Source organism: Pyrus communis, chromosome 9 (assembly GCF_041283825.1).
Source record: "Pyrus communis isolate YQ-2024b chromosome 9, ASM4128382v1, whole genome shotgun sequence".
Taxonomy (NCBI): Eukaryota; Viridiplantae; Streptophyta; class Magnoliopsida; order Rosales; family Rosaceae; genus Pyrus; species Pyrus communis.
This window is the reverse complement of record NC_142573.1, coordinates 25,646,421-25,658,381: the sequence shown is the minus strand read 5'-3', so window position 1 is coordinate 25,658,381 and position 11,961 is coordinate 25,646,421. Positions and strand designations below refer to the sequence as shown.

Here is an 11,961-nt window from a genome sequence, read left to right as displayed (position 1 = left end):
CTTCATCTTCTACTCTCACCTGGTCAAAATATGCAAGTTGACGTCCATATTTTCATTCAACATTCATTAAATGAAGAGTGAGTTTTCCAATCCAAGCTATAATCCTCCTGAGCATCAAACGAAGCCTTGCAGGCAGTTTGATAAATATTCGATTTTTTTTATTTTTAGTTTTAGTTTTCCCTTTTGGTAACATGAAGCTTCTCGCTTAATCCACTTAATAAGCAGTAATTGTCATTAATGAACAATAATTGTCTTTTGTAACATAAAGTTTTAGTTTACCCATTTGGTAACATGAAGTTTTAGTTAATGCCGTCCAAAGTAAATAGCCAAACAGCGTGCTTAGCAAGCAATGCCATCTGGACAAGCCACTGTGCTATCCTATCAAACACACAGATATGGGGCTAGTCCTATCCGTATCCTATCCTAATGAAAATAAAAATAAATAAAAAAATGGCATGCAACGTGCTCTCCACTTGAGCTGCACATTAACATCTATGAGAACCAGATGGGACTTCAACCTTTCAAGCGTTTATCAAGTAATGAAGCTTCACAGCCCCATTTGTTATCCTAACTTATTTTTTCTAAAGGAAAATGGTTTTCATGCACCCCTTCTTATCCACACATTTTTTGTTTTTTAGCTGTTAAATTCAACAATTAAAGTAAAATTAATTGTCAGAATTAACAGAGGGTGCGCAAGGTTAAAAGATTGTGTTGAAATCAGAGGGTGCACAAGGTTAAAAGATTGTGTTGAAATCAGTACCCAGTTCTCAATTAATCATCATGTGTCCCATAGTGTTGTTTTGCATTAGATTTTGGAGAAACTTTAAACCCTAAATTTTTTCATTGATTCCGTTTGATTCAAATCTAATTATAAGAAATAAAGAGAAATGTGTAATAAAATTAAAAAAGTGTCTGGTTATCATTTCTCTTGTACATTCATCTAATATGTGTTTTGTAAGGTTTATTAATTTTATTTAGAAGAAAAAAAATGGTTACTTATTTATTAAGGAACAATGAACATTATTAATTGGAATGATAGATTTACTTGTAAAAAATAAGATTTAATCCTAAAACATTTAACCAAACAAAAAGCAAGCCACAAGTCAGCCACTGACTGAACCTTCCACCCAAAACCCAAATATTCCCTGAGCCGAGGTTAGCCATGGACTCCACCACTACCCCTACCCCTACCCTTCTTCCCCATTCCCAATCCCAATGCAGCAGCCCACTCCTCTACCCTCCACCCTCCTCCGCTACCAAGCTCCCCATCAAACGCAAAAACCCCGACCCCATTAACCCTAACCCTAACCTCTTCTCTCCCCAACTCCTCAGTGACTTCAACGACGTCGTCCTCGTCCCAATCCCACCAGATTCATATGCCCAAACCCTCAGCACCGCCAGAACTCCGCCGTTTAAGTACCACCGAGTCTGGACCGAGCCCGACGAGCTTCTCTTCCTCCAAGGCCTCCTCGACTGCGCCTCCCATGGCGGCTTCTCCTTCCCCAAAGACCTCCCCCTCTTCTACGCCCGCTTCTCCGCCACCGTCTCTCACTTCTACACCAAATCCCAGCTCTCCGAGAAGCTACGTCGCCTCCGGAAAAAGTTCCGAGTCGTCTCGTCCCGCCTCGCTCGTGGCCTCGGCGAGTCCCAGCTCTCGCCTCACGATCGCGCCCTGTACGACCTCTCCGGGAAGCTCTGGAGCCCCGAGTGCTGGTCCACTTCCCCGTTCGGTAACAGAGAAAAGAGCGATGCCGAAGAGTCTGATAATTTGGCGGCGGCGGATGAGAATCAGAATCAGAATAAGAACCAGAGCGTTTCGGATGATCTCGATGTCGAAAATGATTGCGGCGATGAGGTGAAGACGACGAGCGAGTTGGCACGGCCCATTGCTGCGCTGGCGGCGAAGAGTGTTCTGGATGTGTTTGATCAGTCTCTCAATGAGGTTCGGATGCTTCTTGTTCAACAGGGTGTGCTCTGTTCTGACCCGGTTCGTTTGGCTTCGGGTTCGGGTTCGGGTTCTTCGAATGAGGGGAAGACTGCAATGGACTTCGAGAGGCAGTGGCAGCTCCAACGGCTTGCTGAATTGGATGTATTGGCTCAGAGATTGAGGTTGGTTCTCGAAGACTCGAATCGGTGGCAATGAGTATATGTGAGTATGAGTTTTTCTACAATTACATATGTATTTTGTATAGGGAACTGACATATGATAGTGGAATTGCTATACATTGTTCTCTTTATTCTTTCAGCTGTTTGTAAATTTCGTTCTTATCATCATAGAGAACAGAAGGTTTAGGTTTGAATAACCACATTTAATTCATCTGTTTTTACTCGTTTTGTTAATTGCATCTAATTGATTTGTTTTCGTGATTACATTAGATATCACGAGGGCAAGCCTTGGCGCAACGGAAAGGTTGCTCTTTTGTGACCGAAAGGTCACGGGCTCAAACCCCCCGACCCTCACAAAGCGGGGAGCCTTGTTGACTTGGGGTCGCCCCTTTACCACATTTGATAAACAGGAGGTGTTTTATATTAGAGTACTTGTCAATGGTATGTCCTACACTGAGAGTTCTCCACATCGATAGGATTTGATATTTGCATTATCCCAAATTCTCAACGGTGGAACTTCGGCCAGAATTATTTGTTCGCATTCAATCTTCTGATATATTGAATTAAGTAGTTGGGAACTTACATGATGTACCTTAGACACAAGTACAATTTAACCCACACACTCTCCATCTATGGAGCAGGATTCTAGTAGGTGGTTAACCAGTAGAACACCCATCAGATAGGCTAAAAGGTTAGATTTATGCCGTTTAACAAGTAAACTTATCCTTCTCAGTATGTAAATCGTGCAACCACAAGGTGAGGTTATTCGGAATGCCTTCCGTGACCATTACAAAGGCAAGTGAGGGGGATTTGCGAATGACACCTTCCAAGTAGTGATTTGCAAATCCCTCATACATGCCTTTGCAATGCTCATGGAGGGGTTTTCTAATCCCCTTCGTCTAACATTTTGTAGTCTACTCAATTGCTTGGGACTTACTAATCCCTCACCCAAACATAGCCTTAGGTTTTACTTGCATTCAAATTCTGAAAACTTTTACATTGTGCATTTTTTTTTTGTTTGTTCTTAAGGGCGGCCCTTAAGGTTGCCTTCCCTTTATACCCATGGAAGCGTTTTGAGTCATAGCTGCAGAACAGCAAAAAAGGTCTCTTTAGGGTTTTCCTTCCGAACCCTCCTCTTCCCCCACCTGGGTTTTCTTCGTGAGGCATTGCTCTGTTTTGTGCTGGGTCTCGGAGCTTGTTTTTCTTGAAACCCTTTGGCAAATAGCTTTCATGTTATTTGATTCTGGTTGTTTGAGTCAATGGGGAGCTTCTGTCCTACTGGTAAACTGTTTCCTTGTAAATCTCTCACTCTTGGGTGGGTAACATTTTAATCCCCTTCAGGTTGGAAATGGGGTTTTTGGCAAGAGTCGTGATTGAATTAGATGCGTGAAAGAGAAATCCATTTTTTTATGAACTCAGTTTTTTGAGGCATTTGGATTTGTCTGACTTATCTCCCATCATTATTTTGATTGCTGGCACACCACAGTAACATAGGTGTGGAGTCACATTATGAGGCATGGCTACTTTCTTCCGTCCTATGATTCCCATCTCCGTATGTGTACGTGTATTGCTTCTAAGTAGCTTCCCGATTTGTCACTTAGTACTACGGTTTAGTTGTATTCCTTTTCACTTGTAACTGAGAGGTTTCAAATTTGATTATTGTCAAATGTGGGTTTGAATCACATTATTGCTAGCCCATTGTGAGGCTAAGCTCATCCCCTCCGCCCTCCCCTTCCCCTTGGTGTAGATAATATTGTCTGTTTAAAAAAATAAAAATAATACATCCCATCTTCCATAATGTAAAAAATGGAAATCCCCCAAATGCACCAAATAATACAATGCATTGCTTCAGCACCAGGTGGGTGTAAGTCATGAATTCACATTTTGCTACTACAAGCAAGCAACCCTTGACAATAAACTACATGCACTAATTTGAATGAAACAAAAACAAATGGTGTATTGTATTTGCGTTCAAAACCCTAACATTGTGTTTGGATGAGAAAACCAGACATTGCAAACAATGTAAGGTTAAAAACCGGACATTGCAATTTAACGTGGTTCACTCAAATCAAGCTACATGCATGTTAGTGTTTCAGTTTTTTCACCGTGAATGTAACGAGACCATCGATATGGAAGATCTCTTTATTTATCTGTCAAATTACTTTAGGTCAATAAAGAGCATCACAGTGCATTGGAGCATGCAGAAGTGGTGTTTTGAGTTCTTCCTACGAGCCGTGCTCACCCGCACTTTTGTTTTTCACTTGTGACGTCACTCTTGAAGAAAAATGTGCCGGGGAGAATTTCTATTCTTTCTACTTGGTTGACTTTTGTAATAAAAAAAAATGTCAAAAAAAGAAAGCTCGCATCTTAGATAAAAATCAGCAACCTTTCAAAATTGTCTGAGCCCGGGTTTGGTACTTTTTTTTTTTATTTTTTTTATTTTTATTTTGTTTGGTCTCCACTTGGATATAAACTTACCTAACATTGGAAATGACGTGACAGTCTTTTAAGTAATTATGCATTGTCATGAATTTAACTTTTTCGATCTCCACTTAGATGTAAACATACCAAACATGAAAAATGATATTGTTACGATATTTCAAATCAATCATACACTGTCATGTATTTTAACTTTCATTCATTTAGCTTAGGATACCGCTACAGTTTAGATTTGCATCGAGGTCTAGCTATAATAAGAGTCTTCCTCCCACTTGAGGTAAAATGAAAATGGTCCATGGTGCTTTAGTGGTGCTACTTGATTGGCATGCACAAACCCTCAAACTGCATATTGAACAAGTGTCCCGACAATACTCTCTTCTCCTCGCAGACGCAGCCCGACGAATACCGGATTGGAAAAAGGAATCCAATCCAAGCCAAACTTTGTAATAGTTGTAACCGCCAAACCATAAGACAAACTTTTCATAGCATTTGCTTTTCCCACTCCTACCCCCACGCACCCACACCGTTGCTTTCTTTAGCATAACATGCATCAAGTTGAGATTTTGACGTTTTGAACCCACCACTTCTCAGCCGTTTGATTTAGGATCATCGATACCCAATGTTTAAACTCTAAAGTATTGTTATTGATGGAAATATCGATATGCAAATTCATAAAAATATTGATAGATATATTGTTATCGATATCAGTTGCCTTTGATGCAAATGATAAAAATTTGTTCAAAAACATATAAGTGTAAAATGAAGCTTTAAGGAATATCATATGGCAGTTTATTAATGGTTAACCAATATGTTTGAAATATCAACGAAATCTATCGATTTTAGTCAAAATTTAATAATTTTCCTGATATGGATCCCTTTCCATATCTTTTTCTAATTTTTCGATATTTTCCACAAAAATATTAATTGTATCAAATAAATTTCAAACACTGTCAATAACAAGGGGCTTAGGTAAAAATTCACATACATCATTATGTTACTAACATGCAATATCAATGTAACGATGAAATGTGTCATTTTTTCAGTGAGGGGGAAAAGATACAGCGGATGCTGTTGGGGATTTGGGAGAGCGCTTGGGGATTAGCGTAACTGCAAATGTCAAAAAAAGTTGCTTCTTCCTGGCTTTGAGGCGTGGGTCCCACAATCCCACATTAGAAAACGATATCCTCGTTATTTTCACACGGGATCTTGCTCTGACCCCAATGATTGACTTAATTACGAAGTTGCCATGGATCGAAAGGGTGAAGTTGGTAGATCACTAGCATTGTAGTTCCATTCATAATTTGGCACTTATTGCTTCGTGGGTGGGTGGCAATTTCAAGTTAGTTTATTGCTCTTTTGAAAATTGCACATTGTTTTTCCACTTGCTGGTTTGAAAAATGCATCACATATTATCGCATTCATTGTAGCAGGTACTAGGTATTGGTTGAGTTTATTTATGAGTGCCCAACCTTCTAATTACACATTATGGCTAGTGCCTAGTAAAGTCAAACAATGACCATCATTCAAATTATGCATTGTGCTTAACGTCTTTAGGCCCCGTTTAGCGGGTTGGATGAGATAGATTGTGATCAATTAAAATAGATTTGAGTTTAGTATGTTGTTTGTTATGTCAAAATATGAGATAGACATAACTGAGTATTATGATTTACGAATCCACAATAGATCGAGTTATCTAATTCTATCATTACACATGAGTTACAAATCATGTCTTAAAAGTCCATACCAATCCAATTCTATCCCTAAAGTCCAATCTCATCTAACCCACCAAACAGACCCTTAGAGGATTTGGTCCATTCTATTGTACTCAATTATTACAATACAGTTTACACTTTGTATTGTGACGAGATATTTAACAAGTTTACTCTAAGTTATTACTATATGAATTATACGAAAATCGTACAAAAAAAAATGCTGAGTTTATTGTATTAAGTTATTATTAAGTGAGGAGTTTATTGTTGTACCAAATTATTAGTATATGGATAACACTAGTAAAACGATAATGTCTACACATAAATCCGTTGCAATTATTTTCTTTAAATAAGGCAAGCGTTCACACAGATAATTCTTAGTTTTAACTAAATTTAATGTTGATAAAATGTGGACATTTTTTTTTGTGTTACCAGATTCAAGGTTTTGTTTTATCTTTCTTGGCTGGTTTGGTATTACTGTGCTTTGAAAAAAAGTTGTTTCTGCTGTGCTGTGAGAATAAGCAGCTGTGAAATAAAGCAGCAGAGTGTTTGGTAAACTTTTTTGTAAAAGTGCTTTTGAAAAGAAAAAAAAAACAGTATTAGAGTGTTTGGTAAACTTTTATGTAAAACAGATGTGAAAAAAAACTGATTTTTCAAAGCTGGGTTTTGTATCTTCTTGTTTTTAGCTTTTTTTTCACGCAAAACTGTGAAAAAAAACTGAAGCTGAGTGTTTACCAAACACAAAAACAGCTCCCAGCTTTTTTTTATAGCAGCTTTTTTCAGAATCACCTCAATACCAAACTAGGTCTTAGTACTGGTTTAATACTAAGGTGGTTTTATAAAAAGTAGATATAAAAAAAATTGAGCTCAAAAAGAAGTTTGGTAAACACTTAAAAACAGCTTGTCTTCATAGTTTTGGATGAAAAAAAATTGAAAACATGAAGCAACAAAAATGAGGACAAATCTGTTTTTGGTCCTTAATATCAGGTCTACCGACGAAACACATAAATGGCATTCACGTTAAATGGCGAGTGAAATAAGGACAAATCCGTCATCACAATCAATGTGTAGAACCCACGTGTCCTTTGACGCAGAGTCCCTTTCTCGTCTCTCTCCTTCAAAGGCCCACCCTTCTCATGTCGACATTACTTCTTAACTCTCTCTCAGTCAAGAACCAGAAATCTAGAGAGAGATAGAGAGAGAGAGAGAGAGAGAATTCTAGAGAGAGAGAGAGACGGAGAAAGATAAGCTAGCATGGACGAAAGTTCATCGGCACTGATCGAAGCAATTCTCAGAGAACAAGAGGAGGAGGAGGCACAGAAATATGGCAGGAAGCTCACCCAAAACGGTGACGCTTACGCGTGGCAGACGGTTTCGTATTCGAAGCGAAACCGGAAATCCTCCTCCAAGGCGCGTCTGGCGGACTCCAACGCCGATCTTCAGAACGGTGTCGTATCCTCCGCCTCCGACGTTTTCCGGCCGATCGAGCTGCATTCCGAGGAGCGCCGTCGGAGAGTTCTCGAGGCCCAGGCCGCAGCCGTTTCCGGAGATGCCACACCCGGCGCATCGAAGCGGACTTCCGATGACGACGATGAGGGTGATAGCGATGGTGAGGTGGCCGGGGCGGCCGTCGAAAACGGCGAGGTGAAGAAGGTGAAGCAGAAGAAGCCGAAGAAGCCGAAGGTGACGGTGGCGGAGGCGGCGTCGAAGATGGACGCCGGTGATCTCGGCGCCTTTCTGGCTGATATAACTGTGAGAGATGCTAATCGCTTCTGTTTGTTGTCAAATTCTGTAAATTTGGGATTCAATTCTTTTTTCTGATGTTTGGTTATGGGTGTTGGGTTGGATAGGCTTCGTATAATGAGACGCAGCAGGACATACAGCTTATGCGCTTGGCGGATTATTTCGGTCGAGCATTTGCGGCGGTCAGTCCGGCTCAATTTCCGTGGTTGAAGACGTTCAAGGAATCCTCTGTGGCAAAGCTGGTTGATGTGAGTTTTTTCTTACACGTATTTCTGCATTCAGCTTTGAATCTTTTTATCAAACAAAATGAAAAGAAGAAAAAAAAGCATCAAACTCTTTAGGAATTGTGGGAAAAGAAAAGAGCTTTGGATCATTTCGTCCTGTTTATCTGCTTATCCGGTGTATTTAATTGTACATGCATGCGGGTTTTCGATAGAATGTGATTGTTTCGAATCATACTATGCTGATTTTAAACCCCTTTATTTGTGCTTTCAAGTTGTGAAATCTATATATATGTTTCAACGGGTCTCCTAATATCATATGATTATGTTAATTGTCAAAGCAGATCCCCCTTTCGCATGTATCTGATGATGTTTACAAGATATCAGTTGAATGGATCGGCCAGCGCTCTACTGAAGCGCTTGGATCGTTTGTGCTATGGTCGTTGGACAGCATTCTTGCTGACCTTGCAACTCATCAAGGAGTAGCCAAGGGATCCAAAAAGGCGGTTCAGCAAGCACCTTCAAAGTCTCAGGTAAATTTCAGTTGTTGCATGTATCAGTGTCACGTAGTGCTGAACTCTTTTGTGCATTCCATTATCTGTGACAAATTGTAGAAGGTAAATTATCTAACTACTAATGCTGCATCTTCTTCCGAAATTGGAGTAATAATATGAGCAAAAACAGTGTTTTGGCCATGCTTTTGCCTTGAGAACTATAGGATCAGATTTACTCTAAATTTTTCAATCCGTATATTTGAGAGATATACTGCATCTACATTTGTAAAACTGTACCGGAATATTATGTCAAGTAAATATCTTGTAGAATTTTATGTAATTGTATGGTGTGGTGTTTTCGCTCTTTATAACCCCTTGTTTCTTAAAATGATTTTATTTGCATTCGCTACTACTATCCGTAATTATTGTTTATCTTTGCTTTCTTCATTTTTTTCCTTCCTTTTCAAATATGTTCCTTCTTCAGTGGCTGCATTATAGAGGATGCTTCTGTATGCTAGTATTAATGAACCTTTAGATATCATATAATAGCAGTTCCATGGCTCATTCAACTTTGTTGCATACGTGATCTGATGCCAAGATTGGCAGCATGTTTTCCTAGTATACCATCCGGGAGATGCTTGAGATGTTGATTTTTTTAATCATTTGGCAGTTCATTACCCTTAGAGATAGCTTATGCTTTGCCTTTTGGAAAAGAATTTTGCGTCTTTAACAGTTATGCATTTGATGTGATTCTTTCTTTGCTCTAAAATGTTTGAAGGCTGGCTCATCTTTCAGTGTTGAAATTGTTTTATGTGATATTGGATTTGGCTACCCTAAGCTTTAAACAGCAATAGTAAGACAACAGTGTTTTAAAATAGCATCGGAATTTGGGGGTTCCAGTCCAAAACTATTGATTACTGAGTTATGTACGAAACAGTTAAATAACTTCTAAAGTAACAAGCCTTTCCACATCCTTGCCTTTTGTTTTTTTCCTTCCATTAAATTGGTCAGCATTCTCTTTACCATAACAGTTTAGATTATGTGCTTAAACCAAGTGAGTTATTTGATGTAACCTTGGAGCTGCAGGTTGCCATATTTGTGGTTTTAGCAATGGTATTGCGACGAAGACCTGAAGTACTGATTAGTTTAGTTCCTGTGATGAGGGGAAGTCCGAAATATGAAGGCCAAGATAAGCTTCCAATCACAGTTTGGTTGGTTGCACAGGTAAGGCATTGTATTTAAACTTCTTAAGACCATGGTTCATTCTTTTCTAAAATATGGATTTTTTACTAGGGAAAACATTTATTATGCAGGCTTCTCAAGGAGATCTGGTTGTTGGGTTGTACTCATGGGTACAATTTCTCTTGCCTATATTGAGTAGCAAGTCAAGTAGTAATCCACTGTGTAGGGACTTAATTTTGCAGTCTGTGGAAAGGTATGACGCCATTTAGATTATCATGAGTTCTACCTTCTTCATCTTGCACATGTCCGCATGTCTGGCTTCCCTGTTACATAGACCCATCTACCATGACTAATTCTGTTCCTTTTTCGTATGATGTCAGAATTTTGTCTTCTCCGAAAGCCCGTCCTATTCTATTAAATGGTGCTGTCAGAAAGGGGGAGCACATAGTGCCACCATCAGCCCTTGATCTCTTGATGAGAGTCTCTTTTCCGACACCTTCTGCCCGAGTTAAGGTGGGCCTCTTTAAGAAGCCTTTGCATGATGCAAAATTTTCCTTTTAAACATGCTAATCAAGCAGGACCCCCAACCCGTCTTACCCCCCTCAGCCAAAGAAATAATATGTGGAACATTTTGGTTTTGCTAAGGCAACTGAGAGGTTTGAAGCTGTTTATCCAACTTTGAAAGAGATCGCCCTTGCTGGTTCCCCCAGAAGCAAGACAATGAAGCAAGTCACACAGCAGATATTAAAGAATTCAGTTAAAGCTGTTAATGAGGGTAAGCAAAGAACAAAAAAACTTATTTCTGTTTACAAGTATTTCCCCTTTGAAATTGTCTTTCCAAGTGAAAAGAGTATGAATTTGGCATTTTCTCTTTCGGAGCTTGATGCATAGAGCACTTTGCAGGCATACCTGATCTGTCTAAGGAAGCAAGCGGCTTATTTATTTGGTGTTTGACGCAAAACCCTGAATGTTACAGGCAATGGGTATGAATTGTGATCATTGTTCTCTTACTTCATATTTTTCTTGAAGGCATTGTACGAAGATTTATAAATCATCAATTTGCTGCATTGCTATGAATATTGGAACAGGACATACTTTATCTGGACAATCTCGATGCAAGTGTTGTTCTCCTGAAAAAGCTATCTGACGAGTGGAAGGAGCAATCTGTTAAACATGCTTCTCTTGACCCCTTGAGGGAAACTTTAAAGAGTTTCAGGGAGAAGGTAATTATATTCAGCTATCTAAATGACAAGTCTGCCAAGACCACTATGAGAGTATAATTTTTTTATACTTCTTTCTTTATAAAGTTCATGAGGTGCGTGGAAAACAATAATTTGAAGTGATGAACCCAGTCTTATGATTCCATTTGCCTTATATTAAGTAGTGTTATCCTGAACCTGTTCTTATGAACTTGTTTTCTGTTTTGGATGTAGAATGATAAAGCATTGGCAGCGGGGGGAGCTGATGCTGCCCGCCATTCACTGTTGAAGGATGCAGACAAATACTGCAAACAGATTTTGGGACGATTGTCGCAAGGCCATGTATGCATGAAGAGCATGGTACTTGTTTCTGTTGCCCTCGCTGTGGGTGCTGCAGTCATGTCCCAAAACATACAACCTGGGGACCTTAAGAAATTTGTAGCTATGTTTAACTTACCCCCAACTCTCTGAATGGAGGAACTCACCATTACTTACAGCATACCGGGTTTGATTAAGTCTGGCCCATAACAGTATAGGCAGAGGATGAGTTAAGTTGAGCGTTCGACCGACTTGTAGCAGGTTTCGGTAGAATTAGAAGTACAAGCAGCAGCACAGCGTAGCCGAAATCTGGGTTTTCCGTTTCACAAGGTGTTTGACGCATCTGGTTTCCAGAGTCATACTCTGTCAAGTGAGTCGTTTTTCCTTTCAAATGGACTAAAACTATATGGTGGCGTGTGTTTTTCGGGTTTTCTTTATTTATTTTGTGTCATAGAATAATAGCGTGTTAAAATGTGCACATGCAAAATGGTCATAAGAAGGTGGAAATGAATGGTGGAATAAGTGCTTGAATGAAAAGTGCAGTTCGTTT

General features: G+C 39.5%; 2 protein-coding genes and 1 non-coding gene across 5 annotated transcripts; all 3 read left to right on the top strand.

The window, feature by feature from the left end:
* Window positions 1–1,079: 1,079 nt before the first annotated feature.
* On the top strand, window positions 1,080–3,788 carry LOC137740866 (uncharacterized). Of its 2 annotated transcripts, none has more exons than XM_068480670.2 (2): window positions 1,080–2,149; window positions 2,377–3,788. In XM_068480670.2, the coding sequence occupies exon 1, from the start codon at window positions 1,163–1,165 to the stop codon at window positions 2,141–2,143; it is 981 nt and encodes a 326-aa protein (XP_068336771.2). In that variant the 5' UTR covers window positions 1,080–1,162; the 3' UTR covers window positions 2,144–2,149; window positions 2,377–3,788. The 2 variants fall into 2 exon arrangements, with proteins under 2 accessions (XP_068336771.2, XP_088555845.1); XM_088699719.1 differs by having other exon boundaries at window positions 2,374–3,788.
* On the top strand, window positions 3,462–3,562 carry LOC137741231 (small nucleolar RNA Z266). Its single transcript, XR_011069259.2, has one exon. It is a non-coding gene; the product is annotated as a small nucleolar RNA Z266 (small nucleolar RNA).
* A 3,516-nt stretch (window positions 3,789–7,304) lies between the features above and the next one.
* Window positions 7,305–11,961, top strand: LOC137739176 (uncharacterized). Of its 2 annotated transcripts, none has more exons than XM_068478711.2 (10): window positions 7,305–8,006; window positions 8,105–8,245; window positions 8,563–8,751; window positions 9,799–9,936; window positions 10,026–10,147; window positions 10,275–10,407; window positions 10,540–10,669; window positions 10,798–10,877; window positions 10,983–11,117; window positions 11,328–11,961. In XM_068478711.2, exons 1-10 carry the CDS (start codon window positions 7,509–7,511, stop codon window positions 11,562–11,564), a joined length of 1,803 nt encoding a protein of 600 aa, XP_068334812.1. In that variant the 5' UTR covers window positions 7,305–7,508; the 3' UTR covers window positions 11,565–11,961. The 2 variants fall into 2 exon arrangements, with proteins under 2 accessions (XP_068334812.1, XP_088555956.1); XM_088699830.1 differs by having other exon boundaries at window positions 7,407–8,006; window positions 8,560–8,751.

Excerpts from the sequence above, each read along its gene's own strand:
- LOC137740866 (XM_068480670.2), top strand. The coding sequence starts at position 1,163 with ATGGACTCCACCACTACCCCTACCCCTACCCTTCTTCCCCATTCCCAA.
- LOC137739176 (XM_088699830.1), top strand. The coding sequence starts at position 7,509 with ATGGACGAAAGTTCATCGGCACTGATCGAAGCAATTCTCAGAGAACAA. Across the intron at positions 8,752-9,798 it reads AAGCACCTTCAAAGTCTCAG|GTTGCCATATTTGTGGTTTT; the intron begins GTAAATTTCAGT and ends TTGGAGCTGCAG. Across the intron at positions 11,118-11,327 it reads TAAAGAGTTTCAGGGAGAAG|AATGATAAAGCATTGGCAGC; the intron begins GTAATTATATTC and ends TTTTGGATGTAG.